The sequence below is a fragment of the Miniopterus natalensis genome, chromosome 20 (assembly GCF_054644295.1).
Source record: "Miniopterus natalensis isolate mMinNat1 chromosome 20, mMinNat1.hap1, whole genome shotgun sequence".
Taxonomy (NCBI): domain Eukaryota; kingdom Metazoa; phylum Chordata; class Mammalia; order Chiroptera; family Miniopteridae; genus Miniopterus; species Miniopterus natalensis.
This window is the reverse complement of record NC_142100.1, coordinates 21,911,396-21,938,974: the sequence shown is the minus strand read 5'-3', so window position 1 is coordinate 21,938,974 and position 27,579 is coordinate 21,911,396. Positions and strand designations below refer to the sequence as shown.

At 58.1% G+C, this 27,579-nt stretch overlaps 1 protein-coding gene across 1 annotated transcript; it reads right to left on the bottom strand.

Moving 5' to 3' along the window:
* Positions 1-695: 695 nt before the first annotated feature.
* On the bottom strand, positions 696-27,579 carry TESC (tescalcin). The gene is made up of 8 exons (XM_087828363.1): positions 27,505-27,579; positions 15,515-15,584; positions 9,413-9,493; positions 7,877-8,016; positions 6,234-6,295; positions 6,026-6,133; positions 2,755-2,802; positions 696-991 (listed from the first exon to the last, which is right to left on the bottom strand). The coding sequence occupies exons 1-8, from the start codon at positions 27,560-27,562 to the stop codon at positions 914-916; spliced, it is 645 nt and encodes a 214-aa protein (XP_087684489.1). The 5' UTR covers positions 27,563-27,579; the 3' UTR covers positions 696-913.

Here is a 27,579-nt window from a genome sequence, read left to right as displayed (position 1 = left end):
TGCCAGTTCCCAGGAGAACTTTCTTACAAGCCTGGGACGGTGCCTCTCAGCAAGTGTCGGTGAAGGAACCAAGAGCATCGTTTGTGACAACTGGAAGGTCTCCTGGAGTGCAAACCGCGGCGCTGCCTCCAGCGCCAGCAGCCCTCTGCTGACACGAACCACCTGTGCTCCCCCCCCCCAGTCCTGTACCAAACCCAGTGACGAGCTGGGAGACGCTTACCTGGGGCGGTCACCTCCCCCCGCCAGGTGCTGAGTCTGCATTGCTGCCACCGATGCAGGGGACTGAGTGCTGGGCCCTGCAGCTGGCCCATCCTGCCAGGAGGGGCCACAGCACCGGGCCTGAGCCCCGGCGTCAGCTGGCCAGGCCGTGAGTGCCAGTGCCCAGGAGCCCGAGGCCAGCCTGGGTCCGTGAGGCCGGCTCAGGCGCCGAGTGAGCACGACACCGAGGAAGCCCAGGGCCGAGGCCCTGATCCCGGGGAGCCAGGAGCCGCTTCCTCACTGTCCTGCCTCCGACCAAGCAGCAGCTGACAATTCCCAGCCCTTCTGCAGGGAAAACAGCAGGCAGCTGACCAAAATAAACCCCAACAGGAGAAAACCCACCCCTTTCAAACCAGCCTTCGCCCACGAGTCGGCTGCTGGCTGCTCCTCAGGCTCCGCTCGTGCCAGCCGACGGCCAGCCGGGCCACTCACGTGGACGTGAGGAAGACAGGAGCCACGTTCATTAACAAACCCTGTTCCTTTTTATTAGAGATAAAAACAGCGAGTCCCACACACCATTCCGTCCTGGGGGACGGGACGAGCAGAGGGCTATTTGCAGGAGCTGCAGCCCAAGGCCGCCGGGCCCGGGCCTCGCTGCTGGGGCCTGCGGGAGGCCAGGCGGCGCAAAGCCCGGTGGTTCGCGGGGAGGCGGCGCTCAGTGGCAAAGGGCCATGGTCTCCATGTTAAGGAAGCGGACGTGCATCTTGGTCTCAATGTCGATCCCCTGCCAGATCTGAAAGGGACGGCGGTGTGAGGGCCTTGCGCGGCCAGGCACATCCTGAGCCGTCTCCCACCCCCACCGTCGGGGACGTGCCCTGGGAGGGGGACCAGCTACGTGACGAGGAGCGGCTGCCACCGCCTCTGTGCTGGCGAATTTGACTCTGACATTTGGATTCTGATTGTCACCACGGTTATTACTAGGCCCTGAATCCACGCTCCAGCCTGAAGTCATCCGAATCCCGCCCACCACTCAGGCCCCGTCACATTCACGCGAATTCCCAAGTTGCGTTCCATCTCCCCTTCGCCAGGGCCGTGCCCGGACCACCACCTGTGCCACCCACAGCACAGAACATGGGGGTTCCCAAAGGAATCCCTCAGAAGTGTTTTGTGAACTGTTGAGGGCTGTTGTGCGGGTTCATTAGGCCATTGTCACCGATTACAAGGTGAACACAGTTTGGCCTCTGTAACCTCCCTGCCTGGCACAGGAAGCCTCCAGGGTCTACACGGATGAGCTCACACAAAGGACAAGTCATTTCCCCCCAGAGACCGGGTCCCTCGCCACAGTGCCTCCCGGCTGGGGCCCCGGCAGACATCCGGGCTCCCAGACCCGATCGGCCACCCCCCCAAGTCCCGCCGCTCCGGCTGTGCGCTCGCCCCAGATGGAGAGAGGGCGGGAGGGGCGCTAACGGAACGGAGGGACATGGTGGGTGGCGACTTCTCACGGTCTCCCTGCTTCTGCAAGAACTTCAAGTTCTCAAGCTGTCACCCGCAGCGTCTCCAGGGACAGCCCTGAGGCTGGAGACGGGGAAATCAAGTGGCAGGGAGGCCTTGGCTCACTTCTGGCCACTGTCTCGCCCACGGTCCCAGGTGCCTCCCGGACGCCTGCAGCTGTTCTGGGTGTGGTGTGACGCAGAGAAAACACCTAGCTCCACGTGAGCAGCTCTGACCCCGCTGGGTGAACGTTTCCAGGGAAAGGCACCTGGGCACCCAGGGTGGTTTCTGCGAGATGCACGTGGCAACAGGGTCACCGAGGAAGCTGGTGGAGCCTGGGATGGGAGGTGCTGGCTGACAGGAAAGGCCCCCACGGGCTGTAGGCCTGGCGGGTGGCCAGCCTTCGGGGAAGAAGCCGGCTTCTCTGGCAAAAAAATGGGTCCTGTGTTTGCCCCACCCTCGCACTCGCTGCTGACCGGCCAGGTCGGGGTGCAGACTGGGAGGGGCCCCCGCCGGGCTGCCCCTCACTCCATGGGGCTGCGGTCACCTGAGTCCCCAGCCCCCCTCCACGCACAGTCCTCGACTTCCTCTCTTCCTCGAATCCCATGGAGGGCTTGGGGACACCAATATTGGGGTGCTCAGGGCCAAAGAGACACAGCAGGGGGCTTCGCCTCCCTGCAGCGGGTATCTGCCTATCTGAGCAGCGAGGGGTCCGGTTCCCGGCCTGGGAGCTCACGTGTGACCGGGAAGGATGGGCGAGGCCCGGACGTCCCCTCGGCCTGCTCCACTGCGAACAGGGGCTGCTGCCGAGAAGGGGGACTCGGCACTCGCCGGGGGGGGGGGGGGGGTTCGCTGTACACCCTTTGTGCCACCTACATTGTTTTGACCACCTGGGAGTGTTGTTTTTTTCAATGGAAAGGTAAATAAAACCAGCTGAAATTGTTTTAAAGGCCACGCCCAGGCTCGACTCCTTTCCGCGGAGACACCAGTCTCCTCCTGACCCGCTGGCTGCCCAAGTCCCCACCACAGCCTCACCCACGACACTCCCTCTCCCCAGACACCCACCTTCAGAAAGTCCTCGAAGGTGATGCCTTCATACACCTGGTCAGGCTCCTGGGGACAGAGCACAGGGGGTGAGCGGCTTCCAGCCGAGGCTTGGCCCCCCCCCCCGCCCACGCGCACGTGTCCAGGGCACGTGTCACAGGAAGAGGGATCATTGTGGATTTTTCGCCTCCGGCTCAAGGCCAATCACCCTAAACACCAACTCCAGCGTCCCCTTCGCTGGCTAGAGGGTGGCAGGGTGGGTTTGTGTCACCATGTGTGCCCCCCCATGCCTCCCTGGGGGGACCCCACGGATGAGAGTGGAGAAGAAAGCAGGGTGGGCGCAGAGGCCCGGGGCTCTCCTTCCCCACCCGGCCGCCTCTCTGCCAGGTCCCAGCAGTACGGCCACCACCAAGCACTTCCTGCAATCTCCTGTCACCGCAGCATTGATAAGAACCGGCTCCAGGCTGATGGGAGCTCAGGCCACCGGGGACAGGGGCAGGGGCACCAGGGCTGGCATGTGTGCCCAGTGAGTCATGGTGATGGTGTCTGGCTGTGGGCCTCTCCTGCCCTCTCGCCGGCGGTGCTAGCCTCCCTCCGTGACTCCTGCTCTGGGCACGGGGACCTCGTGAGACGGTAAGCGGGCTCCTGTCCCTTTCGCTGCTACTCTCAGCTCTGAGAAATCCCCCCGCAGCCCCCTTAGGGACAGTGGAAGCCCGGCCGGCGCCCACAGCCCATCGCCGGAAGCCCGGCCACATAAACTCCGCTTGTCCACAGTGCGGCCCTTAGGGGAAGGGCGACCTACACACGCCCATACGGAACAGGCGCCAGACACGAACACAAACGAGGCGCAGAAAGACGCCCCCGGACCCCTGCCCGGCTCACCTGCCTCCACTGTCCGCCACACGCCTCAGGACAGAGGAGAGAAGCCAGGGCGGCCAGCCCCGCTGCGTGGAATCAGAAATAAAGGGCACGCAGGTGCGCGTGGCTACGTGGGCCGTCTTTTATTTCTTAATTTATCGGGAAGAAACCATCCAAGGCGGTTCCTTTCGGGGAGCAGGGCTGAGTTTACGGGAGGTCAGGGAGAGACACTTCCCTCTCGGGGCCCCCCTGGGAGTCCCCATGTTTTTAAGGAAGTTCGCTCCATGCCAGGGACTGTCCCGAGTGCCTTACACACGCCACTGTTAACATGAGCACCGACGGAGGTGCCTCCCAACAGCCTCCCAAGGTGGGCTCTGTCCCTGCGCCCATTTCACAGGTGAGGCCACTGAAGGGCCCAGAGGTGAGGCTGGCTGTCCAGCGGACAAGGGGAGCTGCCTCCAGGTGCGCGACAGGGTTCTCTACCCTCTGGTTTCTTCATACTTTTTTTTTAATACAAAAGGCAACTATCAATATATATATTTAAATGTTATAAAAGCAGCCGGTTCTCAGATGCCTGGGCCAGTCCGGTCTCTAGGGCTCCCTGCCCTGCCTGCCATGGGCCCAGGGAGACGCGGCTGTCCCCTCCCTCCGGGCAACCCAGGCCCCTGGGGCAGCGAGGAGACTTAATTATAGACAAGGCCCCACGGGCCCCTGCCCAGGGCTGGAGGGTGGGCGCCCTTGGGAGGAAGGAGGGCAGAGGGCTCTGGGGAAACAGCCCCGGCTGGGACCCCAGCCAAGCGACTCCCCTCCCCAGGCCGCGCGAAGCCTCTCCAGAGAGCGCCCTCTACAGGCACTGCGGGGTCAGCAGGGGCTCTGGAGCCCACCAGCGGGGCCATGGACGCTGGGGGGGGGGGGGGGCCGCCCCCGCCCGTGTGTGCCCCCCGCCCGTGTGTGCCTCTGGCCCCCCGATGATCAGGGAAGATGTTTCGAGAGCTCACGGAGGGTCCCTAAGTAAAGAGCCGCTCGGGACACGTGGCCGGGAGGCTGTGCGGAATTGATGCCCATCGGCAGCTGCCAGCTGCCTACGATTTTACTACAGCAAGTGAAGAAAACTGTCGCCAACTGAAGCTGCAGTGGAACGGACCGGGAGCAATTTAAAGGAGGAGAGTGTCATTAAATCAAAGGGGAGTTTGGCTCGGGACGGGGCGGGGATCCCTGCGCTCCCCACGGAGGTCACCAGCCCTCTCTGTGGCAGTTAATTTGCGAGTGGGGTGGTTCCACCGAAGCCAGCAGCCTCCCCTTGGGCCTGAGCAGCAGACAGAAAAAAATACACCCCGATAAAATGACTGCAGCCCCCACCCCTGGGGGCAGGCCTGGGCCTGCTGTGACCCCGGGGTGACAGGCCTGGGGCACAAACAGCAGATTCCAGCAGGAAAACAGCCCCCTGCCCCCGCTGTGGTGAGCCATCAACCATAAGCTGCCTAAAGTGGCAGCTAATTTAAATACCCAGGAGTGGAGGGGGACAGCCCCAGTGGGACCACCTGGTTCCAGGGAACAAGGTCCATCGGGATGGTCCCGAGCCTGCCAAGCGGTCCCCGGGGGCTCAGAGCCACAGTGTCTGGGGGTGACCCTGCTGGCCCCAGCCCCCCAAGAGGCAGCCCACTGAACGCCAGCCTCAGTTTCCCCTCCAGTAAAAACGAGGCTCAGAAGCGATAAAAGGATGTATGTGGAGTTCCTGGCATGGTGGCCACACATGCTCCGTGGGAGAGGAGTGTATGGGGCCCGGCCTGCCTGGAGCCTCCTGGGGAGGCCCTGTGGTGCCCCCACACCCGATGACAGTCGTGAACGCCGGTGGCGACAGCCCATACGGTCAGCGCCAGGTACCACTCCACTCAGCATTTACTTCCGTGACCCTCCAATTTGATGGCTCTTCACCGGGGACGGTTCTACCCCTCCCCCTGGGGACATTCAGCAACGTCTGGGGACATTTTTGGTCGTCACCACCTGGAAGGGGCTGCTGGCATCGCGTGGGTGGAGGCCAGGGGTCTGCTCAACCCCCTGCTCAAGCCCCCGACGGCCCCGTGTCCAGCGCGCTGGGTGGAGGGCCCGGTGACCTGCCCGACCAGCACAGGCCTGAGAAATGACCCGGCCACTTCCACACCCGTGACCCTGACGAGCCTCCAGGTGTGTCCAGCTGTGCTCGTGCCCGAGGGTCCTGCTTGCCTTCCTCCCGACCCGACTCTACCCGCCCGGCCTGGCACAGCTCTCCCGGGGCTGGGACCTCCGGGGGTCCCCTGGGGTGGGGAAGGCAGGGAGGGTTTCCGAGCACTGCTCGCGCCAGGCACCGTGAGAGTGGGGAGCGGGCCAGACGCGTCCTTCCAGAAACAGACGGGCCAGGGCTCGGCGCGGATCACAGGAGGCGGCGGGCACTCACCATCTGCCCCACGCAGACGCTGGCCGCCTCCATCATGGCCCCGTCGGCGATGGAGCGCGCCGACTCCTTCTCGATGTGCGGGTTCCCCGACAGCAGCTCCTCCACCACCTGCCCGGGGCACAGACAGGTGACCGCGGGCCTGCGCCCCGCCATCGGGCCGCAGGGCGGGGTGGCCAGGAGCCCTGGCCGGGCCGGGAGCATACTTTACATTTCGATATTCCTCCAGGGTGATGCGGCCGTCGCTGTCCGAGTCGTACATGTGGAACAGAACTGGGGGTGCAGTGGGGGGAGGCGTCGGTCAGGGAGGCGGGAGGGGGGCCCGGGGCTCCCTGCTCCCCCAGACCTTCCCCGCTTGTGAGCAAAAGACCCCAATAGTAAAACCACAAGGCCAAAGCCATAGGGGTCAAGGGCCAAGGACATGGGGCAGACTGGCCACTTCCTGGTGGGCGACCTTGGGCAAGTGACCCAACTTCTCTGAGCCTCGGTTTCCCCATCTCCAAAATGGGAATAACCACACAGCTCCCTCATGGTGCTGCCAGGGCTCGGGGAGCGACAGCGGGCGGGTTGGGGCCCACGACTGCCTGGCACACTGATGTGAGTGTCGCTGACGTGAAGACAAACCAGTGTTATTTCATGGTATCGTCCCTGCCGGACCCCAGAGGGCAGCCATCATCTCGGCCCTTTGGCAGGTCCTGGGTCCTGGAGCCCTGGCTGAGCTGAGCTGCCCCTGGGGGCAGGAGGGGTGTTAGCGCCTCCTCCTGGTGACATCCACTTTGTTCCTTTGCTGCCATCACTCAGCACCCGCAGGAGCTGAAGGGGAGGTGACCTCTCCACCCTCTAGGCTGGGCCTCAGGGAGCCCCAAGCTCTCCAAGTCCCCTTTACTGACATCTGCCCAGTGCTGACCAGAGGCCCCGGTCAAACATCCTTCCCTCTCATCCTCACACGACCCCGTGAGGCCAGGGCTGCCCTGAGCCCATTTCTCAGATGGGGCTGTTGAAGCTCATGGAAGTTAAGGTGTTTGCCCACGGCTACCCCGTTAAGGGAGGGGAAACCCGGGATTTGGACCCAAGTTTATCCCATTCCACGGCCCCTACCACCCTGGCCCTCCCGTGGTCTGGAGGCCCCGGGAAGGTCTCGGGACACCCAGCCCAGGCCGTTCCCACCAGCCCTCAGGTACCCAACCCAGAGCCAAACAGCCCAGCTCCCACATTTCCACTCTCGGTGACCAGCCTGCCTCACGGAGGGACAGAGGGGGAAGTCAGAGTCCTGGGAAAGTCCGCAGGGAAGGGAATGTGACGCAGGCCACCCTGGGTCCCTGCACCGCTGGCCATCCTGGATCACAGCCAAGCACGCTCCACAGCCCAGGGCCAGGGGCAGCTCCCGGGGGGCAGATCACCCCACAGAGGCCGTCCTGGGAGCCCACGCACTGAGGCAGCTTGGGGACCAGGGGAGAAACAAACTTCCGGGGAGCACCTCCGGTGGGTCAAGGACTCGGCCTGGGTCACCTCCTCCAGCCTGGTTTACAATCAGATCCCCACCCTCAGGGTCAAGGTCACATGGCCGCCCAGTGGAAGGGGCCTGAGGGAAGCCAGGTCTGTCTGGACCCAGGGCCTTGCTCTTTTCTCCTCAGGGGCCTCCAGCTGCTGAGGGGTGTTCATGAGGCCGCCGTGGGGCAATTTCACAGGAGAGCGAGACGCCCTGGCGCCCTCTGCTCGTGGGGTAACTGGAACCAACCTCCCAAAGGCTGGAAACCCCTGAGCCCCGCACTCCCCAAATGCTCGCTGCACCCCGCATGTCGCCGCCCCCACAGCCCCCCCCCCGCCCCCCGCCGAACGGGGAGGGGTGCGCACATCGCAGCTTCTCCTTCCGGCACAGCTGCACCTGTTCTTCGTCCATGGTGACGTCGATGGGCTGGAAGTAGGCCATGATGGTCAGGAAGTCCTCGAAGTTGATCTCGTCGGCCAGCCCGCTGGGCCCCTTGCGCAGATTCCTGCGGGAGCAGCCAGGGCATGTTGGAAATGAATTAAAAACCACCAACAGCTCGGAGGAACCGGCCCTCTGGGACACCCCCATCAGTGCCCCCAACCCCCGCTGCTCCCAGGCTGAAGTCAGCACCCCTCTGGTCAGGGGCAGCGTGACAATGCCCTGCTCTTCCCACACCGCTAGCTCACCGTGCTCGGCCTCCCTGCGCTCCAGCCAGGCCTCCTCTCTGCCACTCATACTAACTGTCCCTGTGCCACTGGGCCTTTGCACATGCAGCTCTCCTGGAGCATCTCCTCTCCCCTCTTTGCCTGGTGAACTCTGGGTCACTCTCTCCTCAGGTCTTGCCCCACAGGCCCTGGAGGAAGGCCTCTGCATCTTCTGGGGCAGCCTGAGTACTCCCCACTCCCCCGCCCCATGAACGGGTGAGGCTCAGAGAGGCCCAGCAACTTGCTCCGGCCCCGCAGCCCTGGCACAACCAGAGCTGAGCAGTTCAGGCTGGCATAACCTGAAATGGGTTAGGGAAGTCCTCGCCCATCTTATGGCCCGTTCCCTTCCTTCCTCTTTCTGCTGGTTCTTCCTGTGTCAGCGATATCTGCAGATATAGGGTGTCAGGCCTGGGGAGAGCGAACCCACCCCCACCGCCCAAGGCAGCCTCAGACTCTGTGAGTCTCCAGCTGGTCATGTGAGTCTTTCAACTCCAACACCACCGGACATTTGGTGACATGAGCTCTGGTCTGAGCCTCAGCTCTGGGAAGCTGGCCAAGGTGCACCACCTCTCCATGACTCAGTTTCTCCACCTATAGTCCAGGGCAACAAGCATAATGATAGCCACCCTAGCGCTTTAGCACACACCATCTCTGTGCACCCTCACTGCCACCCTGCAAGGCAGAGGCTGTTATTACCTCCATAGATGAGAAAACGGAGGCAGCCTCCCAGACGGCCCCCACTGATGGCCCCCATCTCAGGACCTCTCTGAGCTCGCCGGCCAACAGTGAGCTCAGAAGCACAGCCTCCCTCAGTCAAGCCTTCAGACGACTGCAGCCCCAGCCGACCTTGAGCCCAGGAACTCAGCTTGTTTGCATCCAGATCTCGGAGCCACACAAGTAAATACCCATTGTTTCAAACTGCTAAAGTTTGGGGTAATTTGTTATGCATCCATAGCTGACTAATACGCAGGTCTAGAGGGACTGAGTGAGCCACCCAAAGTCACCCAGCTATAAATCCAGACAGCTCTGACCCAAACCTGTACTCACAGCTCCTACCCAACACAGCTCTCTCCTCCTCTCCGCATCAGCTCGGGGGCCTGTTCTGGGTACATCAGGGCTGTGAGAAGTTACAAGGGCAAAATGCTCCCCCAAGGACAAAGTCACCTGCCACGGGGCCGTTCCAGGAAAAGGGCCCACCTGTTGTCAAAGAAGGCACGGACGATTTTGGATCGGATGGGGTTGAGCTCCAGATCAGGGACGTTGTTGAAGTTCTCCTTGCTGGGTTCCAGGAAGGACAAGCACCGGGAAAGGAGGGAGAAAAGAGAGCAGATGTCATATAAAATGTCACAGCTTGTCAGGCTGTATTTTTCATCCCGATCAGGGTCCCCAAGGACAGGTCAGAGACAGGACTACAATGTGCTGTGCTGATCTGTCTCTTCCTCTGACGCTTGGACTGGCAGGAATAGGGAGGATCTGGAGACTCAGAGATGCTTTGGGGAATCTAATAAATGTCCCAGAATTCCTCTCCAGAAAAATAAAGGAACACAAGGATTGCACCCCATTCTGAGAGGCCAGAGACTACTTGTGGCCCATCGTATCCCCACGTAGCCCTGCTTTGGCCACTGTGGAGTCAGAGCAGCAGGATGCTGGCCTGGAGATGTGGAAAACCATCTGGCAGGTCCTCAAGGGATGAGACGTCGAGTTACCACCTGACCCAGCAATTCTGCTCCTAGGTGTGTACCCAGGAGGAATTAAAACATATGTTGACATAACATGTGTATGAATGTTCACAGCAGCATTATTCATAATCGCCATGGAATGGAAACACCCCAAATGCCTGCCAACTGATCACTGAATAAATGAAATGTGGTCTATGCACACAGTGGAATATTATTCAGCCATGAAAAAGGAACGGCCTGCGGATATATTCTGCAACACAGATGAACTTTGAACACACGATGCTGAGTGAAAGAAACAAGACACAAAAGGCCATCACATAGAGTACAATTCCGATTACATGAAATGTCCGGGATAAGCAAATCCACAGACACAGAAAGCAGACTCGTTGTTGCCAGGGGCTGGGGGCTGGGAGCGATGGGGCACGATGGCTGAGGATACTGGCTTCTTCCTGGGGTGGTGAAATGTCTAAAAATGGACTGTGGTGCTTGCTGCGCACACAGGTCTGGGAACAGACTAAAGCCAGTGACTTGTACATTTTAATGGGTGAATTGAAGGGTATGTGATTGTATTTCAGTAAAGCTGTTTAAAAAAAAAAAAAAGATGCTGACTTGGAACAGGAGACGGTGAATCCATCGAACACATCGGCCCTGTCGCTGGGCATAGGCGTTGCTGGGGCCTTGAGGCTGCGGACTTGCGGGCACCGAGGCAGTGAGTCCCTCACCTCCCTGACCTTCCCACACAGGCCGCCCTTTGTTCTCGGAATCTGTTTCCTGCTCACCTTTTTTTGCCCTGCTCTGAGGACTGCAATGGGTCGTGGTGTTGGAAGAGGCCCAGGGCACAGGCCGGGAATCCCGGGGAACAGGGAGGCACGCCCGGGGGAGGGGGGGAGGATATCAGCCACTTCAAACCAGACTGGCCAGGGAGGCGCACTCATCAGACCCGGGGCTCGAAACCAGAAGCAAGCGGGGCCGGGAAGGGGCAGTGCCCCGTACGCCGGGCATTAAGCACTGTTTCAGCCGAAAGGCCCCCTAAGCACACGGCTGGCTCCTCTTTGCAGAGAGAACCTGCCCCAAGGCCCAGACAACTTGTGTTCTCTGCCCCCTGTGCCCCTTCCTGTCCCCTACCCGGTGCTCCCAGCCTTGCCCCCATGCAGTGTCTGGCCAAACTCAAGAGCCGGTGTCAGTGGACACCAATGCTTTAGATTCGCGAGCGCCCACTCCCACACCCGCGGGCCTGGAGCCACGGAGTATCACGCAGCCACCAAAAGGGATGCGGTGCAGGTGCACCTCGGAAGCACGGTGCCGAGTGGAGGAAGCCCGGCCCAGAAGGTCACACGTCATATGACTCGGTTCATATGCCACGTCCACGCCAGAGAAATCCACGGAGACGGAAAGCAGACGGCTGGCGGCCAGGCCGGGTGACTGGGGGTGACGGCTAATCAATCTAGCCCATCTTTTGGGGGAGATGCAAATATTTTAAGATTAACTGTGCACTTTAAATGGGCGAACGGTCTAACATGTGAACAGTTAAAGCTGCTAAACTATCTCCCTAAAATCTCTTAAGGAGCAATAAAGCAAACCAACGGCCCCTGCGCGGCTCCGTTTACACAGAACGAAAGGCGCGGACGCTTCACCTCTGCAGCTCGAAGTCAGGGTGGCAGCCGGGGGGTCTGAGGCGTCCTCGGGGGCTGACAGTGTTCTGCTCTCGAGGCGGGCGCCCCCGCATCGGGGGGCACAGTGCGTTCAGCCTCTGAGAGTTCATCTGACTGCCGCCTGTCACTTTTCCCGGTGGCACGGCACCAGCCGGCCTCTCCTTTTCAACAGGCTGGGCAGCAAGAACTAACGACAGTTCCACGCCCCATAAACGCCGGTTTCGGTCTGTTTTCCTCCCTCCCCACTCGCCCCCGGGTGCCCACTGGGCTGGTTGGACCGGCTGGGCTGAAGGTGTCTGAGCCGCGGGAACAGGCTCGGCCTCACCTGGGGCCAGGGCTGAGGCCGGGTGTCCTGAGGAGCTGCCTCAGTGACCCCGGGGCGGGGGGGGCAGTGCTGGCCCAGGAGGGCTGCAGGGGACACAGCCTCCTGGCCCCTCCAGGAGCTGGAGCCTGGGTTTTACAGTCCCCCCGGGGTCCCGACGGCTTTCCTGTATCCGGCTGTGCTAAGTGCCTCCCCATTTTACAGGCAAGAAAATGAGGCCCAGAGAGGTGCAGTGACGGGGCCGTGACCACACAGCTGGCAGAAAAGCTTCGAAGCCAGCTCGGACGGCCGCTTCCTCACTCACTAACTCGAACAGCAGACATCCTCACGGGGCGCCTGCCCCACCCAGCCCCCAGAGGCCCCATCGGGGACCCAGAAAGAGGGCGAGACAAGCGTCTGGCCCACAGAGGGACAAGATGAAAAAAACCACCGGCGACGGCGACGGGCCTGGATCTTCCTCCAGCCCCGTGGTGGGGGCTGGTTTCCGGCGGCTCTGAGGCTCAGCTCAACCGCCAAGTCCTCTCTGAGGGTTTTAGGTCTGGGCTGCCCCCAGCCACCACCAGGGCGTCCTGACCCGAGCTGAGGATGCAGGGGACCCCAGATCCCCAGCCTGGACTCCAGCCCAGGACCGAGACAGGGGTCTTTCCTCCCCATGGCTCTCCGGACCCCCTCCCCGCACTCGCTGGTTAGCTTCTGACGGTTCCCACGCTGGGCCACCGGATATTAAACAGTGGGGACCTGGGGCCCCCTGGGGGCCGTGGAGGAGGGACCGGATCTCATTAGCACCATCCTCCCAGGCAGCGGCCAGCTCCTCAAAGTGCAGAGACCACGGTGGCCTGAATGGCACTTGGGAGGACAATGAGAGGCTTGCTTGGGGACACATTAAGTGCGAGGTGGGGACATCAAGTGGATGGGCTCTTGCTACGTGGGAATGGCATTCAAAGATGTCCAGGCGCAGGTAGGAACTCGGGCACTAACATCCAGGCGGTGTTTCCAGCCACGAATGAACTTATTTCAAGTCCTTGCTACGCCCAAGACACCCCTCCGTGACCTGCCCCGACTCTCCAGCTGTCCTCTCGCGCTTTTCGCGGACTCGGTCCCACCTCCCTGCTTTGACCGTGAGGTCCCCTCTGCCCGCAGCTCCATCCCCTCCACACCCCAGCTCCTCAGGGGCTCCTTCTAGGCATGGGGGGCTCCACCCACACCCCCCATGCCTAGAACAGGGGCTGAGGGAGCCTCACCCCCACTCACCGCAGCATCCTCAGAGCTGGAACCCGCCACACTAATAAATCTAAGGCCCTTTAGAAAGCGTCCTCCCGCTTCGGGGACACCTGGGCACCCCACACCAAACTGAAGGGTGGCGCCTTCTCACTCCTGCCCTCCCGCCTCCCCCAGCAGCTGTAGGAGCCCTGACGGGCGGCTGCTTCCCCCCAGGCAGCTTTACAAGTGACTGCGGGGGTTTCCTTTTTACATAAACATGCATTGTCCTGGCTGTGGCTTTCACCGGAGGAAGGTTAACTCCTGGGATCCATTAAATCCTGACAGTGAAACAGCCCCAGGATCCAGGCAGGGCCACAACCCTTTCACTGTGTAATTCTAAGAGGATGGCAAATGTTTAGCTATCTGACAGGTTAAGAGCAAAGTGACTCAGTTAAAAAGTGACTCACAGCAAACTGGAGCTGCGGCTCCGCTGTCAGCCAGCCAGCTCCGCTGTGAGACCTTAACCTCTGTGCCCTCAGTTTCTTAATCTGCATAATAGGGTGATGATCTGGACTTCAGAGGGTTCCTGAGACTCCTGAGGCCACCCCCATGAGCACTCAGCCCTGTGCCTGGCATACGTTTGCACTTAGCTCATGGCAGCTGGGGTTCCCGTTTATGGGGTTTGCCCTGAGCGAAAGCAATGGTAAGCGGGGCCGGGGAGCCCAAAACAGGCCTTGGGGGGATGGCTTTGGCTGGCGCCCTGGTGTGGGCCTCTCAGACGCCACTTTGCGCGTGGCAGGGGGTGGGGGGGGTGGTCAACAGTGACCACCACTCCCCTTCCTTCCCCATGTGTGTCTGGTTGCCTTTATCCCAGGAATCACTCCACTTTGGTGGCCTAATGAAACTAAAAATATTTCTGTAATTCAGCTCTATCTAATCGGGCCCCCTCCTGGCCTCCATCGCCACGGCTGAAGTATCCCACTGCGTCTATTTCTGGATGTTGGGGAGCCTGCCAGGGCGCTATCAGGAAGTTAAAAAGTGGCTGTTTAAGGCAGGCACCAGTTAAAGGGCCCAACGACAGAAAGAAAACATGAGAAAGGCCATCACTGCATTGTCTTCACGGCCCACAGCTAGTCTTTCGGTGGGTTTACTTATGGAGGGCCTTCCCTGCCAGGAGAAAAGCTTGTGAAGACAGGAGAGGAGACTCTGCATAGTAAGTGCTCAATAAACGCGTCAGATGACCCTTTTCTACTCAAGCACCCGCCAGGAGGCCTCAGAACTCAGTGTTTTGTGGCCAGGATACATTCAGATTTGGGGAGGCCTGAGACATATAATTTTGGGGGCCTTCAAAGAAAAAGAATGAAACATGAATTTTTAAAAAATTAGGTGCTAATCTTTGCAAGGAGCTCAGAATGGGGCCCTGACGCCCTGGCTTTAAAGGCCTCAGGGTAACACCTCCCACCCCGGATGTCCTTACATGATTTCTAGAAAGTTACCCCACCGAGCACAGACAGGAAACAGTGGGTTAAAATTAAAGTCAATTTTGGCAGTTTTAGCACATTTGATTTTTTTTTAACCTATATTTAATTCACTAAAGTCACAAATTCCAAAGCCCAATTCTCTGTTAAGCTTTAAAATGCAACTTGCAAATCTTACCTGTCTATGTACAAAGCCTGCAGGTTTGAATGGTCACTTTTAAGGGACCTCTTGCACTCGAGGTTTTCAAATATCCTGTGTGAAAGGGGGCAAGGGAACTGCTTCCCACGCCCCTCACAGACTGGGGTGCTGGAGGCCACGCTCAGGGATCCCCAGTCAACGCCTTTGGCACGGGGCAACTGTCCCCACGACCTGGCCAGCTTTCACCAACAGGTTTTCCAAACACTGAAGAAACAAATCCTTTCCCGGCTCTGAAACCCCAGCACAACCCAGGGCCCTCTGCACGGCCCCCTGGACATGCCAGGGATCAGAGAGGTTGAAGGCCCGGCCTGAGGTCACTCAGGAGACCCTTGGCAGAGTGGGAACAGTGCTGAGACCAGCTCGCAGCCCACAGCTAGCTCCTCACCCCTCCTGCCCTGGGAAGACAAGGAAGCCCAGGGAACCGAAAAGCTGCCCTGTCCCCCGTCTCTTCCCTGGGCCCCGGAGGGTGGGGGGCTGGGATTGGGCAAAGCCGTTCTCAGCGTCTGCGAGGAGGCCCTTCCTGCGGCCTGTTTGCGTCAGACGCTGTGGTCAGTCCACCTCCTTCCTGCAGGCTGGCGGGGCCGTGAGCGTGCAACTGACGGTGAGACGTGGAGCAGGGGGGCTGTGGTGGGAACCGCGCCCTCCACCCCAGGACATTATGGCCCCAGGGGGCAGAGCAGGGAGACCGAGGGCCTCAGAAGTCGCTCCCGAGTCACAGCTTCCTTACAGCAAGATCTCGGCACTGGGTTCAAATCCCGACTCCTCTTACCGAATGGTGGGCTGGTCCCCGCTCAGCTGCTTAAACCTCCGGTGGAGCTGCTCGATCTGGTCTGATGAGACTGGGGAGGGAGAGAAGGGAGGAAAATGAGAGAGACGGACGCCACCGGCCGCCGGACTAGGAGGGACCGGGGCAGGCCGAGGCCCCCCCCTTCCAGGCGCTTCCCGCTCGCCCGTCCTGGCCGCGGGGCGGTGGGGTCCTTAGTCCTGACGCCTGAGCAACAGTCCAGCGGTTGCCGACCAGCTGCTCCTGGGGCGGGGCAGTGGCGACCCAGGGTTTTTCTCCCCCGCAGAGATCAGGTCCTCTCCCGCTCCTGAAGTCGGCTCTTTCCCAGCCGAGAGAGGGGCTTTGTGCAGTCACGTATGAAGAGAACACAGACAGTAGACTCTTGACGTTGCTCTTAGTAATCTTTTTAAAAATATATCTTTATTGATTTCAGAGAGGGGAAGGGGGAGGGAGAGGGAGAGAGAAACATCAATGATGAGAGTCACTGACCGGCTGCCTCCTGCACGCCCCGGACTGGGGATCGAGCCCGCAACCCGGGCATGTGCCCTGACTGGGAATCGAACCGCCATCTCCTGGATCCCAGGTCGATGCTCAGTCGCTGAGCCACACCGGCCAGGCTTAGTGATATTTTTTTGCTACATCTCCTTGGGCTCGGCTCTACCCTTGATGAGTGTTGACTTACATAACCCTCTGGTCAATCCTATCAGGTAGGGACAGTACGACCCCATTCTAGAGATGGGAACACTGAGACTTGCCCGAGGTGGCACAGACAGGGAGAGCTGTACACACCAGAAATCTCCACAGACCGGGTTTCTCTCGTGAAGGGTTTCCCGCTAATTGCTTCTCAAATGCACACACACTCACAGGTGACAACCTCCCACCTCTGGTCCCCTCTTTTCAGCACCCAAATTCCCGGAACCAAGAGCCTGGCCCTTCGCTGAGCTCCACACATGCCCAGCTCTGGCTGCCTGGGCTGACCCTGCACCTCCGCAGGGTCTGGCCCAGGGGAACCCGAGACGCATGAGCCCGAGTCACACCCCCAGGACGTGAAAGGCCCTGTCTGTTGTTGCCCTCGAGGGTCCCTGGGAAGGAAACTTTTCCAGCTTCCCTGCTTCTCCCTCAGCCCTTTCTCCAGGCCCTCATGAGGTCACAGTTGCCATGGGGACAAGCGACAGCGACACTGCTGCTTTGGTGCCTGGCATCTCAACTGCCTTATTTTGTTTCTAGATTTCAACCTGGGGGAAATGCACACCCTTCCAGGAGGCTGGGGGACGTGTAATCGGCTCAATCTTTGATGTGCGTGTGTATGTGGGGGGGTGACATCACTTTGTATCTAAAGCGTAAACAGAGAAGTTATATACCTGCACCCCCAACAGGGAGCCGCTAGCCACACATGGCCACCAAGCCTCTGAAAGGTGGCGAGCCCAAGCTGAGATGTGCCGGAGTGTAAAATACACACAGGCTAAGTCAGGGAACAAGGTCCCATGTGCCTGGTGACAGAATGGAGGGTGGATGCAAACGATGGGGCTGGAACCCAGGGCCACTAGGGCAGGTGCAGCAGGCCAGGTGCCGGGGTGGGAGCGGGGGAAAGGGCTGGAGGTGGGAGTGGGGGGGTGGGCGGGAATCAAGACACAGTTGGGAGGAGCGAGGGCGGCTGAGAGCTTGCGCTTGCTCTTGCTCTCTCCAGGGGTGCCCGGGTGCCACCCTGCCCCCCCAGCAGCGCCAGCCTGAATGCGGGCCCCGGGACTCTAAGTAGCATCACTGGGAAGGTCTCGGTGGCTTTCAGGGTCCCCAAAGCTCTCCTGCTGCAAGTGTCCCGACAGACTGGCCAGGGCTGCACCCAGGTAAGGGCCGAAGTCCCGGAATACAGAGGTGAGGCAGGCCAGGCAGAAAGGTGAGCTCACGCCCGTGCCCCGAGCTGCTGTCCCAGGCCCAGCTTCACGTCCTACTCGGGTGTCCCCCTGGGGCCGCCGCCTCCCCTGTGAGCCGAGATAACAGCAGCACCGCCCTCCCCAGCTGCTCCCGCAGAAAACCCACCACAGGCGCCGAAAGGAGGGAGCTCCCAGACGCCCCTCAGCTGGCAAAACGCGGTCCCTCCTCGCCACGCAGCGATGCCACCACACACACACACACACACGCAGGCACGACCCACGCCACAACGTGCACGCACCTGGAAACGTGCGGGAGGGGCCAGGCGCCAAGGCCACTCTCCAGGCTTCCGCGAGTGTCGAGTGCCCAGGACAGGCAGGCCCACAGGGCCAGAGGGCAGATCGGTGGCTGCCAGGGGCTGCGGCCCTGGGGACCAGAGTGACCGCTCACGGCACGAAGTTTCTCTTTGGGGTGACGAAGATGCTCTGGGAACACTGGAGATGCTGGCACAACACTGCGGAGCCACTTAATGCCATCGGCTTATACGCTTTGAAATGGCTACGATGCTACAGTTTATGTTACATAAATTTTGCCCCAATTTAAAAGTAAATCGCAGGCGCACTTGGCGCTGGACCTGGAGGGGGGAGCGTGAGACGCCGGAGTTGCCACGAGAGTGGTTATTATGCGTCTACGGCAATAGTCCCCTGGGACCTGCGCTGGCGCTTCGGCTGGTCCCAGGCTGGGGGGGGGAGAGGCAACTTGTTGTGTGCCACCTGGGGCTACAGCCAAGGCAATGACTAATGCTGGGGCTCCGCAGCCGGGAAGGGGCCCGCCTCCCACGCCTGGCTGCCCGGCTCCGCTCCTTCGCCTGCCTCCCCTGGGAAGCCACGTGCCCAGCGCGCACACAGCACAGCCCACGCCTCGCTGCGTGGCTCTAAGATACACTGAAGCTGCACCCGGGTGCACTTGGCCTTGAGAGGGCGTCATCGAACCCGGCTCTACTCTCCGAAGCAGAAGCAGCGGCCAGAAGGTTAGCTGCTGGCTTTGACCCCGCGCTGGACGTGCGAAAGCCCAGGGAGTCCTGGCGTGGGCCGCCAGCGTCTGTTTTCATCTCAGGGGCTGCTGGGTTTGGGATCTCTGTGTGTTTTTTTCTAGACAGAGGGGACCCTCTAATTCTTGGGGCTGGAGGGGAAGCTGGGACGGAGAGAAGTGACGCGACTTAGGAGAACAGTCTCTTCTCATGAGCCGTGAGACAGCTCGGGAAGCTGTGAGAGTGGGCGCGCGTGCCTCCCGCACTCACATCTCCGGCAGCTCCCTGCGGCTCTGCTCTGTTCTTTGCCATTTGCCTCGCAGAGCAGTAACTTCGCCGTGTGTTACTGTTTACTCAGAGGCAGGAACTAGGCCGAGCGCTTGGCAGGCACTGCCTTCCTTGGTCTTCAGAATAGTGCCTGCTGCCTAGGGTGGGTACCACACCCATTTTACAGACGAGAAAACCGAGTCTCTGAGAGGTTAAGTCGCCTGCTGAAGGTCACACAGCCACGGAGGACAGAACTGGGGCTTCAAACCTAGGTCTGTGACTCCAGAGTCTTTTCTCATAACCGTTTACTACGCTGTGTGCCAAAACGGAGGGAGACATGACTGGAATAATGAAGACATATCATTTATGTCATTAAAGGAACAAAGAGGTCTCCATTTTAATAAAAAGACTAAAGATGAGAAAGTGTGAGGGGGAAGCAACAGAGAATCAGCAGAGATATAGAGAGTGGGTGTCTTTCAGAGCATCCAAGGAACTGGTTTTCACATCCTTCCAGAACTATCTTCAGCTCCAGATTTATGCTAAGGCCACACCAAGTGGAGATGAGCTTATGAAAAGTATGAGGGCTTCTTATGAAAGGACATTTGGATAAAGAACTTTAGTTCCTGCTAATAGACTCTTCATTCCACTACAAACACATGAAACACTGGATAAAATAAGAAAAAAATTAATTAAATACACCACTAACTTGGAAAGAACGGGAAACCCCCAGGTGCCAAAAGTGAGGAGAGAACTCAGACCCAGCAGGGAGAGAGTTCCAGATACTGCTGAGGTGGTCCTGGGGTATCACAGTGGTTATAGGCTCTAACAGCCAAGGGTGGGGGGCTTCTAGCCCACTGATTGACAGAAGTGGCCTTGGGTCGGCATAAGCTAGGAGTGAGATTCCCATCAAAAGCTGAAGCACAAAAGGCTGTTTGTCCATGTAAGGTGGGACAGAAAAAATATTCCCACTGACCCAAAGAGTCAGCAAGCAAGCTGAATCTGCTGAGGAGGTGGCAGGGTACAGAGCAGGGGGCTAGGCCTCCATGATGAGTCAAAACTCAGCCTGTGCCATGCATGGGTGAAAAATCCAAACATTTGTGGTGCAGGAGAGCCAAACTGAGAATTAACGTAAAAAGTGTTTCCAGTCCAGTGAAAGCACCAAGGTACCTAGCTCAATGAAAGCAAAGCACTGTGTGAGGCACTGCTATAACCCAGGGTACACGGGATTCTCACAGGGGAGGTACTTTGGGTAAGCTCATCTCCGCTGGTTTGGACTCAGCATAAATCTGGAGCTGAAGATAGTTCTGGAAAGGCGTGGAAGCCAGAGGAGACAGCACAGTCAAAGATGAGCTCATAATAAAAAACCAAACCACACAAGCAAATGAACCATCACATGGGAGAATCAGCAGACACAATGAACAAAAGGATCGGCACCCCAAGTAAGTGAAACAGAAGAGACTATGTAGTAAGCTTTAAGTTATTGCAAGTTACTACACACACACACAGAAAGAAAAATAGCAGTATCCTATGACCAAAGTAGTGAATTTGAAAATCATATAGAACTTATACAAGGTTTTTAGAAAGTCATTGGCATTAAAAAACTTAATAGTCAGGTTAAGGCAGCAAAGTTGTAATAGCTAAAGAGAGAATTAGTGGACTGGAAGACAGATCTAAGGAACTGACCCAGAATACAGCACAGAGCAATAAAAAGAAAATATGAAAGAAAGGTAAAGAAACATTCAGGACAGAATGACACGGTCCTACAAATTTCTTATAAGAATTATTGAGGAAGAAGATAAATAAAGAGAAAGGAGAGAGGAAATATTTTCATGATGGAAGACATGAGTTGTCTTCAGAATGAAACAGCATAAAGCAGTCTCAGGCAGCATAAATAAAATAAATCCACACCTAAGACACAGTGTAATTAAAAACAACAAAAATTCAAAATAGGTTAAAAAAAAAAAGCAGATTTCTACAAAGACATATCAATTAGACAAAAGAGCTAATTTTTCAACTACAAGAGACCATAAAGTGCTGAAAGAAAATATGCAACAACCTTGAATTTTATACCCAGCCAAATGATCTCAGACAAAACTGACCACACACAGAGACTCATGGAAAAAAAAATCTATGGAAAGGTATACTACACAAGGAGAAAACGAAATCTGTATGGAAGAATGGTTGCAATAATTAATAGGGTCTGCACAAAACAATAAAACCAATACATAGGTTTTAAAAATAAAATATACTACAGAGTGATACAAATTAAAGCATGTTAAGGTCCCTGATCATCAGCACAAGGGCAAGATCATGATTAATTTCAGGCACGTCAAAGGTGGCAGACATGTCAAAAATGGAATTACTGAAGGAAGTTAATAATGCCCTTAAAAAGGAGAAATGTAGCCAGCTTCCAAAAAGTTTATAATCAAAATGATTAGAACCTACCAACCGCTATCGAAAACTTACAACATGTCAAAAGCTGGACTCACTCTCATTTCATTCTAACAAGAGCCCTGGGACACATTCCCATTTTACAGATGAGGAAACTGAGACGGGGAGGCAAAGTTACTTGCCTAGACAGTGAAAGGCAGCACCATGAATCAAATCCACATCTATCTGCTGGTCAAGGCCAAGGTGGTGGGAGGCCGAGGTGTGCCCCCAGTGGGACTCTGGCTGAGGTCTCAGGGATGCAGGTGAGGACAAGACAGAGGAACTCCTTAGAATTACCAGGTGGGTGAGGCCTGTGCTGGGCACTCACAAGGGGTTCTTTGATCACTGGAACGCTGGCATGGGTGCCAGAAGAGGGAGGGGAACACCCTTCCAACCTCAGTGCACAGCGGAGTCATTCACTGTCGCCACCTCCTCTTTCCACTGCTGTCTAAGGCTCAGCCACCGGTGCTGATGTCTCCTGCTTGGCCACCTGTCCTCTCTCCCAGAGGTACTTCAGCCTTGAGACCTTACTGCTCTTTCTCATCTCCCAGGGAGCTATGCCCAGAACGGAAGACCCACCTCTGACAGCCTGCCAGTCCCCAAAGGTCACAGCGCTGGGACAACAAAGGGTCTTTTTGTCCTACTGTTGAACGTGGCTGCCACCAGCGGAAATCACCCACTCGACCTTCTTGCTTTATGAATTAATAATAAAATTAGAGCAGGAGACAGGATGGCTGGCTGAACCAGGGTGCCGGGCTCCTCCCTGTCACCTTGCTCAGTGCCACCAGCATGGGCAGGAGGAGGTCCTGCCTTATCTTTTCAGAGCAGAGGGCACTTCTGAGCTGAAAACGCCTCGTTCCCCAAGCTTGAGATAATAGATAATGAAGTGCTTTGCAGACGTAAAAGCATCTTATCGACACCCGAGGCATTCTGTCTGTATGACTGGGCCGTATGGTGTATCTGAGCGTTGATTACATTTGTGCTGCATTCTGGGGACCATTAACTCACAAATAAATATCCTGCCAGCGTGGGGGTGGGAAAGGCAAGGAGGAAGGATGCATAAGGGATCTAATTACTATTAATCTGTGGAGCTGGGAAGTCTTGATGTGGGTTGCCAATTGCTTCCACGCTGAGAAAACACAGCCACGCAGTAAGACACCACTAAATGGGCAAGGTGGCAGATTCCAGTCTCTTCCTCCCAGGGCCCCTCACTCCCCTGGCACTGCCCACCACTGAGCCTCGCCCTCCCCAGGGGTGGCCCACAATCCTAGAACATTCCACATCACCCAGAACCAATCCTTTCTGCCTCGAGGTCCAGTTCTCCCCTTGCCAACTCGGTAAACAAGCACGGGGGACACTATTAATGAAGTCATGGGGCGGCAGTGAGGCTTCTCGCAGATTCACAGGCCTGCAGACTCAGAGTCTCAGTCTATATACATCAGGTGGGGCGTATGTCCCGGGGAAGAGGCAGTTTCGCCGTGAACTTGAAAAAGAGGCCTGGTTTTGAATTTGGGTTCTACACTCAGCCTCTAAGCAACCTTGAGCCGTCACTTTGTGTGTCTGAGCCTCAGCTGCCTCATTTGTAAACTGGCAATAATAGTAGCCCTGCCCTCCTTGGGCTCTCATGAGGACCAGAAGGAAGACGATTGACATGAATTGCCCAAGAGCAAGCAGCTGACTTACTCACAGCTGGCTGAAGGGACCACAGACCATCTGCTCAGCCACTGCACTCTCTCTTTTTGTTTCAATTTCCACCCGAGGATATTTTTCCCATTGCTTATTCAGAGAGAGTGGGAGAGACAGACAGACAGATAGACATCGATGTGAGAGAGACACATCGATTGGTTGCCTCCCGCACGTGCCTTAACCAGGGCCGGGGATCGAGCCTGCAACCGAGGTGTATGCCCTTCGTCTGAATCGAACCCGGGACCCTTCAGTCTGCAGGCCAACACTCTAACCACTGAGCCAAACTGGCCAGGGCTCCACCTCATTTTCAACAGGGTGGAAATGGTGGTTCAGAGAGGGCGATGGCCTTGACCAGGCATCTCCGCAAGACAGCCCAGGGCAGACCCGAGGGACACCGTCCCCCAGGCCAGGCTCCACGGCTACTGCTAATGAGGAGATGACAGGGCCGAGCTGAACAGAATAAAAACATTAGCATGGACCAGGGCAGGGGGGCTTCCCCAGAAATTAAATTCACTTGCTACCTAGCCCTTTGGGAAGCTTCCCAAACCAGCCTACCCGTTTCCACAGTGAGCACTTAGGGAGGTGGGCAGGGGAGGTCCAGGTACCCCCACCTTGCCAACGTGGAGGGGGTTCCCAAGGGCTGGGCCACTCGGGCCTCCCTCCCACTGTCTTGACCACTGTGCCCAGGACACCAGACCATTTGCCTCCCGGGGACCTGCCCTGAGAGCTCAGCCTGTGGGGACTGGGCCACCCCAGGCGTCATAGATGTCTGTTCCTCCCTGCCAGGGAGCCACAGTTTTCCTAAAAATAATCATAATAATAAGTGCTTTTATTATTTTCTCATTGAGGTATGATTTATACGCAATGGATTACATCTTCACTGTTTGAAAGCCTGCTGAGTGCTGGGGGGTCTACGCCCCTCCTCCCCTGAGCCGCACAACACAGTCCTGCAGCCTAGTTCATAGGGTGTAGAGACTCCCCCCCCCCCCCCCCCCGAGGATCCCAAGTTAAACGCCGCTGTCCACTCCAGAGGAGATGGACAGGGAGCTGGGTGGGTTTTGTTGGCCTTGGGGACAACAGGAAGTGGCACCAGTCAACCTGTCCTTAGCCCTGGAGCCCTGAGCATCTGGAGGGAGGGGAGGCATCTGGTCCACCAGGGTGTCCAGTGTCTGGAGCACAGTGGGGACACCGCACATGGTGAACGGCACGAGGCCGTGGTCCAGGCCCACTTGGAGACTTTCTGAGCCAGTGGCAAGAATCCAGTGGAAAACTGAGCCCCCACCAGCCGGCCAGGCCACCACATCTCCGGTTTCCTCCCCAAACGTCCAGGTCTGGGACTTAGACCGGGAACTGAGCCCTGACTCTACTCAGTGGCCTGTGGCCTTAGGCGATCCCATCATCTCTCGAGCCTCGGCTTCCTCATCTGTCGAATGGGACCTGCGGTGTTGCTGGGAGGGTCCGTGCGCGAATACAGATAAACCACACGGCTCGGCCCAGCACTTGGCAGATGACAAGCTCTGGGTAAACATTAGCTGTCGCCGTGATGAGGTCTGAACTCGAGATCTGGAAGATTGTTTTTCTTTCTTTCTGGCAGCTTCTTGGCGTCTACACAGACTTGCCTGTGGAGCTGTTTTGGAGCCTGAAGGAAAAAATAGCCCCTTCACCTTTCCCAGAAGCCTCCTCTTATTATTTCCTTTTTAAGCCCAGGAGCAGGCGTGGATTGGGGGGGACAGGAAGTGGGGCTACCTCCAGGCCAGCTCGAGGTGGCGAAGGGGAACGGCCTTGGGTGAGTGATTCCTAAGGAGCCTCTCTTCCTGCCCAGGGACCATTTCACACCTCGGGACGTTTCCAGGCTTGATGGGAAAGGCCAGCTGACCACTCAGCGCACACCCAGGGTGCCTTCACTGGCGTTTTTAATGAGTTTTAACAATCTAGCTAATCAGCGCTCTTGGCTCAGAAGTGACGGCTGCGCTTCAGATCCATCAAGGAGACTCCACCAGGCAAAGGGAGGTGGGCGTGCAGCCCCGAGGATGCCCTGCGCGGGCGAGTTGGGGTTCACACCCATTTTTGGTGATGTTTGTTCTGTGCTGAAGCCAACGGGATGGGGAGGGCCAGTGTGGCCAAGGCCAGCTGGTGGGGGGTGGCAGGAGGCAGAGGGACTAGATTTTCTACTGGACACATGCTTCTGGGCAATACTCCTTTGGTTAACAAGTCCCCGGGGTGGTCACCCCCTTCACGTGAACCTCTTGTGTTCTCAGTGAGGACCACGCACTGCGAGAAGACACCGTCGTCCCCATTGCAAGAAACTCCAAGTTTCAAGAGGGCAACAGGTGACAAAACCAACACTGATAACAGGCTGCCATGTGTGCTGTTATGGGGGGGAATGTAAGGGGTGCGGGGGCCCGGGGACGGGCATTTCACCCACAAAAGTTGGATGGAGAGAAGGCAGCCAGGGATGCTTCTGGAAGGGAGCAGCAGCTCAGCTGAGCCCTGAACGATACAGAGCCTGAGCTTCATGAAGAGGCAGGGCTGAGAGGAAATGTTTGCAAGCTTCACCTGGGGGGTGGTTACCGAGACATTCCCGTGTGCAAATACCGAAAGCGTGCTTCGTTTTACTGTGCAAAGGTCTGGAGGTGGGGAAAACATATGGGCAGGCTTTTCCTACCCCTTCTGGGTTCCTAGAAATCTGAGACGCAACTAAACACGGTGAGAGCAGAGTGGTGGCAGGACAGTGGACTTGAGGATCCCGTGACACCCCCTGCTCCTCCACTTGTAAGCTGTGGGACTGCAGGCAAGTTGCTTTACCCCTCTGAGCCCCAGCTGCTTTACCCCTCGGGCCAGCAAGAAGGGACACCTAGGAGAGCTACAGAGTGGGAACACTCAGCATCTGTCACCTCCTCCCCCCACCAAGAGGGGACCCAGGAAACTGACAAGATTCCCAGCATGCTCTGTGGCTCCAGCGCCTGTCAAACCCACAACCGGCTGGAATTCCCCCAGACTGCCCGCTTGCCTGCAGTGGGGGCTGCCTGAGAGGTGGGGGCCACTGGTGGCCAGCCCACCCGTCTGGGGGAGCTCCCAGGTACAAAGAACCCCCACTTCCACCAGTCCAGATACAAGACGGTATACGAGGCAATAAGAGGGCACTCGAGAAATAATAAAAACAGGGGAAACCCAAGAAAGGGCACGGGGAATCCTACCTCCTCTCGCTCCTGAGCCTGGGGATGGAACTGGGCTTTAGAAAACATTTTGAAGAAGTAAAATACCCACAGGTGGTTCAAAATGGAAATATAACAAAGTTTACAGTGAAAAGCTCACTCCCCCTTTATCCGTTCCACCCAGTCCCTCATAAATATTCATTATTCTTACTGCCTGTAGGTCCTTCCAAAGTCCTTGATGTTAATAAAGCAATGCAAATATATACTTAGTCCCCCCTTTTTTTAAAATAAAAAAGGGGGTTCCATATTATATATATATATTGTACCACACCGCTCTTTCCTCCAGTTGCTGACGGTTCTGTATCTGTACACAGGAGATACATACATATGCATGTGTGTGTGGGCGTGGGTGCGTGCGCACTCACTCCAGTCGTCAAGGGGTTTCTGTAATTTCCATCCAATTATCCTGGAAAGGGGTGTTCAGACTGGGGGTCAGGAGGGGTCGTCTCTCAGCCCTCGGGCACAGGGCTGGTTTCCTCCCGAGACTGACTACAGACACTGGTTGTCTGCACTCAACTCAAATCGGGTGCCAGGAGCCAGCCCCCACTTAGAAACAACATCTGCAGCTCCCACTTCTTGAGCATCTACCAGGTACCAGCAGAAAATACCATCCACAGGGAAGGAAGCCAAGGCTCAAGAGAGGTAAAATGACTAGTCCAAGGTCACGCGGCCAGGAAGGAAGCGGTGCTGGCAGGGTTCCCACCCACTCTGTCCATCTCCAAAGCCAATTTGCCCGCTCGCCCCGGGCCTCCCTGGCCTAAGGTCCACACACCTCTTCAGAGCCCGTGGCTGAACTCGGCCCCGCGAAGGTCAGGGGTCACGGTCAAGTGTCTGGCCCGGCTGGACTTGGGCGGACAGTCCCTGCGGGGACCTGGGGCGCGCGGTCGGCCCTCCTCTGCGGGCCTGGGGGTGCCGCCAGCTCCAGGAAGGTCGCCGGGCTCCCGCGAAGTGCTCCGCGGCCGCTGCCCCGGGAGGTGCGCCCCCCTGAGCCCATTTCACAGATGGGACGAAGCCAGAGCCCCGTGCCCACCCGGCCGCCGCCGACTTCAAAACTTTCCGGCCGCCTGCGCAACGCGAATCCAGGCGACTTTCTGGTGCGGGGCGCGCGACCGCGGGGCGTAGCCGGGCGCTCGCTCACCGGGCACGGGCGCCCGCCCCGCGCCAGGGGAGCCCCGGCCCTGCTCCCTCCCGGGTCCGCAGTCCCCGCGCCCCGGGGTGCCCGGCCAACTTCGAGAGCGGTCAGGATGAGTGGCCCGGGCACTTCCTCGGCATCGCCTCGGGGCCCCTCCCCGCAGCCGGCACGGGAACGGCAGGGACCCATTTGCAGGTGGGGGAGACCGAGGCGCAGAGAGGGCCAGCTACTCGCCCAAGGTCACACAGCCAGCGGCACGAAGCCAGGCGGACGGCGCGGGCTGCGCTTCCCCGCGCTCGCCGTCCCCGCCCGCGTCCCCGCGCCCGTGCCCCGCCGAGATACTCACAGCCCGTCTTGCCCACGAGCTCCCGCACCTCCTCGGACGCGGAGTGGGCAGCGCCCATGGTGCCCGCGGCGGGGG